The 6,378-nt window shown below is 41.7% G+C and overlaps 1 protein-coding gene across 2 annotated transcripts in view; it reads left to right on the forward strand.

Annotated features, from left to right (window-relative positions):
• BRAP (BRCA1 associated protein) overlaps positions 1-6,378 on the forward strand; it is a 40,949-nt gene that overhangs the window by 18,420 nt on the left and 16,151 nt on the right. For both annotated transcript variants that reach the window (XM_003795986.2, XM_023516867.1), the window contains 3 exons: positions 4,332-4,407; positions 5,066-5,204; positions 5,574-5,683. In XM_003795986.2, the coding sequence (XP_003796034.1) occupies positions 4,332-4,407; positions 5,066-5,204; positions 5,574-5,683 (325 nt within the window). The remainder of the gene's footprint in view (positions 1-4,331; positions 4,408-5,065; positions 5,205-5,573; positions 5,684-6,378) is intronic.

Below are 6,378 nucleotides of genomic sequence, written 5' to 3' on the forward strand. Positions count from 1 at the left end.
AAAAAAAAAAAAATCCACATGATTCATGGTAGAGATTGGAGGTAAGAGAGATGGGGGTCCCCAACAGAGGTGCTCAGGAAGGGCTGCTATAGAAGGCAGCATTGGTATCAAGTCTTTTTGATGTGTGGAGATGTCAGGGAAGGCCATTTTGGGAGGTCTCCCAAAGATCTCATCAGGAAAATAAGATTAAAGTGTCAAAAAAAAAATTTTTTTTTTTTTTTTGGATACAGAGTCTCATTTGGTCACCCTTGGTAGACTTCTGTGGTATCTTAAGCTCATAACAACCTCAAACTTACGGGTTCAAGTGATCTTCTTGCCTTAGCCTCCTAAGTAGCTGGAACTACAGGCACCTGCCACAACACCCGGCTATTTTTTTTGGTTGCAGCCGTCGTTGTTTGGCGGGCCCCTGGCTGGATTCGAACTTGCCACCTTGGGTGTACATGGCTGGCGCCTTAGCCACTTGAGCCACAGGTGCTGAGCCTCTCAGGCTGGTCTGGAACCTGTGAGCTTAGGCAGTCCACGTGCCTCAGCCTCCCAAGTGCTGGGACTACAGGTACCTGCCACAACACCCATCTATTATTTTATTTTATTTTATTTTGTTTTTTTTTATTCTTTTGCAGTTTTTGGCTGGGGCTGGGTTTGAACCTGCCACCTCCAGCATATGGAGCCAGAGCCCTACCCTTTTGAGCCACAGGCGCCACCTAACACCTGGCTATTTTTTGGGGCAGGGGAGATATGGTCTCACTCTGGCTCAGGCTGGTCTTGAACCTGTGAGCTCAGGCAATCCACCTGCCTCAGCCTCCGAAGTGCTGGGACTACAGGTGTGAGCTACCGTGCCCAGCCTAAAATGTCAAAATTTTTTTGGAAGGAAAGGCAGAAAGAATTTATTAAGCTATTAATTATTGTTAATTAGACAGATAAGTACTAATTGTATATAGTACATATACTTTCTTTTTTACTTTTCTTTTTTTTTGAGACAGAGTCTTACTTTGTTGTCCTTGGTAGAGTGCCATAGCATCATAACTCACAGCAACCTCAAACCCTTGGGCTCAAGTGATTCTCTTGCATCAGCCTCCCAAGTAGCTGGGAATACAGGCACCCGCCACAACATCCAGCTATGTTTTAGAAATGGGTTCTCACTCTGGCTCAAACTCATGAGCTCAGGCAATCCACCCGCCTTAGCTTCCCAGAGTATTTTTTTCCTTTTTTTTTAGACAGAGTCTCACTTTATCACCCTTGGTAATGTGCTGTGACGTCACAGCTCATAGCAACCTCCAACTCCTAGGCTTAAGTAATTCTCTTGCCTCAGCCTCCTGAGTAGCTGGGACTACAGGCACCCACCACAACACCCGGATGTTTTGTTTTGTTTTGTTTGCAGTTTTTGGCTGGGGCTGGGTTTGAACCTGCCACCTCTGACATATGGGGCCGAGGCCTTACCCACTGAGCCATAGGCGCCACCCTTTTTTTCCTTTTTTTTAATTCTCGGGAGTAGATCTCCATTTCAGAAAGATCATTTTAGCACAACATAGAAAATTAGACTTCAGAATTATTTGTTGTTTTCTTACCCAACCATTGCCACAGCCACCACACAAACAGAAAGGATGACATAAAGCTAGTTTCTACCACTGAAAAGACTGCTTGTCACTTACTAGATACCATTTATGTAATTTCTTTTCTTTTTTAAAATTTTATTTTATTTTATTTTATTTTATTTATTTATTTAAGACTGTCTTTGTCACCCTCGGTAGAGTGCCATGGTGTCACAGCTCACAGCAACTTCCAACTCCTGGGCTTAGACGATTCTCTTGCCTTAGCCTCCCAAGTAGCTGGGACTATAGGCACTTGCCACAACGCCTAGCTATTTTTTGTTGCAGTTTGGCTGGGGCCAGGTTTGAACCCACCACCCTCAGTAAATGGGGCTGGTGCCCTACTCACTGAGCCACAGGCACTGCCTGTTTAAAAATTCATTTTATTTTTATTTATTTTTGAGGCAGAAGCTCACTCTGTTGCCCAGGCTAAAGTGCTGTGACATCAGCCTGGCTTACAGCAACTTTAAACTCCTGGGCTCAAGTAAGCCTATTGCCTTAGCCTCCCAAGTAGCTGGGATCACAGGCACCCAACATGATGCCCCAGCTAATTTTTCTATTTTAGTAGAGATGGAGGGTCTTGTTCTTGCTCAGGCTGATCTCGAACTTCTGACCTCAAGCGGTCCTCCTGCCTGGAAATCCCAGAGTGCTGAGATTTCAGGCATGAGCCACTACGCCTTGCTTATTTCCATTATTTATTCCTTCAAGTTTGTCTTCTTTCTGGCTCAGTGCCTGTGGCTCACGTGGCTAAGGCGCCAGCCACATACACCTAAGGTGGTGGGTTCAAATCCAGCCTGGGCCTGCCAAACAACAATGATGTGCAACCAAAAAATACCCAGGCATTGTGGCAGATGCCTGTGGTCCCAGCTACTTGGGAAGCAGAGGCAAGAGACTCACTTGAGCCCAGGAGTTGGAGGTTGCTGTGAGCTGTGATGCCATGGCGCTCTACCCAGGGGGACAGCTTGAGGCTCTGTCTCAAAAAAAAAAAAAAAAAGTTTCTCTTCTTTCTTTGAGACTAACAAAAGAACAGATTGGATCTTTTAGCTTTTTCTTAGGAAACAGCCTCCTTCCCTGCACATTTTCTTGGTTTTATTTACTCAATTGGGTAACAAACTGATACTAATTATATCTTTAGCCAGTCAGTTTCATCTATAACCTATTTTGTGTTATATTTGCCCATCTGACAAAAATATTCATGACTTAGCATTACTTTGGTGTATAATAAAAGGGTTGATGGGGCTGGGTGAAGTGACATAGGCCTTTAGATAATCCTAGCACTCGGGAGACTGAGGCAGATAGATTGCTTGAGCTCAGGAGTTTGAGACCAGCCTGAGTAGGAGTGAGACTCCATCTCTACTAAAAATAGAAAAAAAAAAAATTAGCTGAGTGTTGTGGTGGGCACCTGTAACCTTAGCTACTCAGGAGGCTAAGGCAAGAGGATTGCTCAAGCCCAGGAGTTCGAGGTGTGAGTTAATACCCCATGGCACTCTACCCAGGGCAACAGAGTGCGATTCTGTCTCAAAAAAAAAAGGAAAAAAAAATAAAAACTTAAAAAACATTGATGGACTTTTTCAAGGTCATTTTTATTAGCTGTTTTTGTAAATTGAAGCTTGAATATTCAATAGAGTGCTAGTGTCTTCTACTTGTAGGTGAAATGTCATGTGGATTTCAGGACGTACATTAATACCTTCCTTTATTGTTGATTTGGTAAAATTTCCTACAGTGAGCAGCGCCTATTGCTCAGTGGGTAGGGTGCCAGCACCATATACCAAGGGTAGTAGATTCAAACCTGGCCCCAGCCAAATTGCAACAAAAAATAGTCGGGCATTGTGGTGGGCATGTAGTCTCAGCTACTTGGGAGGCTGAGGCAAGAGAATCACCTAAGCCCAGGAGTTGGAGGTTGTTGTGAGCTATGACACCATGGCACTCTACCAACGACGATAAAGTGAGACTCTCGGCTCCGTGCCTGTGGCTCAAATGGCTAAGGCGCCAGCCACATACACCTAAGGTGGCAGGTTCGAATCCAGCCCAGACCCGCCAAACAACAATGGCAGCTGCAACCAAAAAAATAGCCAGGCATTGTGGCAGGCGCCTGTGGTCTCAGCTACTTGGGAGGCTGAGGCAGGAGACTCGCTTCAGCCCAGGAGTTGGAGGTTGCTGTGAGCTGTGATGCCATGGCACTCTACCCAGGGGGACAGCTTGAGGCTCTGTCTCAAAAAAAAAAATAAAATAAAATAAAAAATAAAGTGAGACTCTGTCTCTTAAAAAAAAATTTTTTTTCACTATAGATTTTAGATTCAATTCTGAGGAGCAGCCTGGGGACAGGAATGAATAAATCTTTGGGAAATGAGATAAAGGAAGATTGTTAGAGTAAAATACATTATAGATAAAAAGACATGAAATCAAGTCCTAAATTCTAACCTGTAAATATTCTTTGATCATGTAAGTTTTTGTTTTATTTTGTTGTTTTGAAACATGTTTAGCGTAGCAAAGATCCTCTAAACTTTAGACAGAAGAATGGAAATGGATATGAGGCACAATTTCCCATTTCCTCTGCTTTATTAAGATTTTCTATAATTTCATTTTGTTTGAGAATGGTCCCAAAATGTTTACCATATAAATGGTATCCTTAGTTATGATAAACTTAAAAATTGCACTTCAGAGAAGGAAGGTTTTGACTTTTGGGTTCTGTAACTATGATCTATATTTAACCTGTGTCATTGTCTTTTGGTGTCCTGGGTATAGGTGTCCTGTTTGCCGGTACTGTCAAACCCCAGAGCCAGTAGAAGAAAATAAGTGTTTTGAGTGTGGTGTTCAGGAAGTAAGTAATGGGTAATGGGTGATGGAAAAGAATGAGCACAATTTTAATTGTCTATGGCTTCTTTTGCCCAGTATGACTTAAATTATTTTTGAGAGTGATTATTTTTCTTTTTTTCTAGGGTCAAGCAAGGCATATAAATACACAAATTTTGTTACTCCCAAGCAAAATACTTCATGCTTTCATTCTTTGTTCTTTTAAAAAGCTTAGACTTTTACTGATAAATTTTGAGTCTTTTTCTTGGTATTTACACAGAGCTACTTAGAAACCCTCGCAAGAAAATGATTGACCCATAAAAGCATCTTTGATTGTTGGGGTTTTGTTCTTTTGTTTTTGAGGGGTTTTTTGTTTGTGTATTTTGAGACAGGGTCTCACTCTGTTGCCCAGGCTGGAGGCAGTGATGCCATCTAGCTCACTGCACCATCAAACTCCTGGGTTCAAGTGATCCTCCCACCTTAGGCTCCCAAAGTGCTGAGATTACAGGCATAAGATTACAACCATCTCGCCCAGTTCATTGTTGGGTTATTTTAATTTAAACAAAATATTAAAAACTCCTGTAAAAACAACTTAAGTCCCATTCTATGCCAGGACCCTTTCCACCCTGAGAGGGCCAGGTCATGTATTTTTATTTAACTAATTAAGATCTTATCTCCTCTGACAGAACCTTTGGATTTGTTTAATATGTGGCCACATAGGGTGTGGACGATATGTAAGTCGACATGCTTATAAACACTTTGAAGAAACACAGCACACCTATGCCATGCAGCTCACTAACCACCGAGTCTGGGACTATGCTGGAGGTGAACACCAGTCTAATTTTCTAATTTGGATTCATTCTATGTGAAAACTTTTCCTTCGGAACCACTCCATGTTCCCTTATGGGTTAAAATGTCATCTTTCTGACAGCTTTCACAAACTAAAATTCTCACAGTCCTCTCTCTGTAGGCACTGTTTCCTAGGAATGGTCTGAATTGCACACTATAAAGAGTTAATATTTCCACTCTTGTTCTCTCCTTCCCTTTTTCAAATTTGAATGATTTGGTCCACTTTTAAAGAAATGTTACAAGGCATTTAATACAGACTTATAAAATTTTGTCATAGTTAAAAACCTATGGAGACCCTTTTCCTTGAGAAGAAACATGCTTTTGTTGACTCATTCTTTTCTTTAGATAATTATGTCCATCGACTGGTTGCAAGTAAAACAGATGGAAAAATAGTACAGTATGAATGTGAGGGTGATACTTGCCAGGAAGAGAAAATAGATGCCTTACAACTAGAGGTAAGATACTTTATGAGTTTTCACTCAATACCTATTTCTCTGGCTGTTTACTGTTCTCACTTAAAAGGGCATTTGAGGGCAGCACCTGTTCAGTGGGTAGGATGCCCACCATGTGCATCGCAGCTGGTAGGTTTAAATCCAGCCCGGGCCTGCTAAAACAACAATGACAACTGCAACAACAACAAAAAAATATAGCCAGGTGTTGTGGCTGGTGCCTGTAGTCCCAGCTACTTGGGAAGCTGAGGCAATCACTTAAGCCCAAGAGTTTGAGGTTGCTGTGAGCTATGATGCCACAGCACTCTATCCAGGATGATGGCTTGAGACTCTGCCTCAAAAAAAAAAAAAAGGGTATTTCGGCTTTTAATTTTGCCATTCACTCTGCCATATAAACTTTTTTTTTTTTTTTGAGATAGAGTTTCATTTTGCTACCCTCGGTAGAGTGCTGTAGCGTCACAGCTCATAGCAACCTCCAACTCCTCAGCTTAAGTGATTTTCTTGCCTCAGCCTCCTGAGTAGCTGGGACTACAGGCACCCACCACAATGCCTGGCTATTTTTTGTTGCAGTTTGGCCAAAACAAACAAAAAGGTTTGTTTCAAAAAATATATATATTTTTTCCATTTGCATCCTTATTTATGTTAAAAACTTTGTTTTTAAGTGCTGTCATTGCTGTGGTTTTTTTTTTTTTTTTTTTTTT

The sequence above is a fragment of the Otolemur garnettii genome, unplaced genomic scaffold, assembly GCF_000181295.1.
Source record: "Otolemur garnettii isolate 467f Iridium unplaced genomic scaffold, OtoGar3 scaffold00099, whole genome shotgun sequence".
Taxonomy (NCBI): domain Eukaryota; kingdom Metazoa; phylum Chordata; class Mammalia; order Primates; family Galagidae; genus Otolemur; species Otolemur garnettii.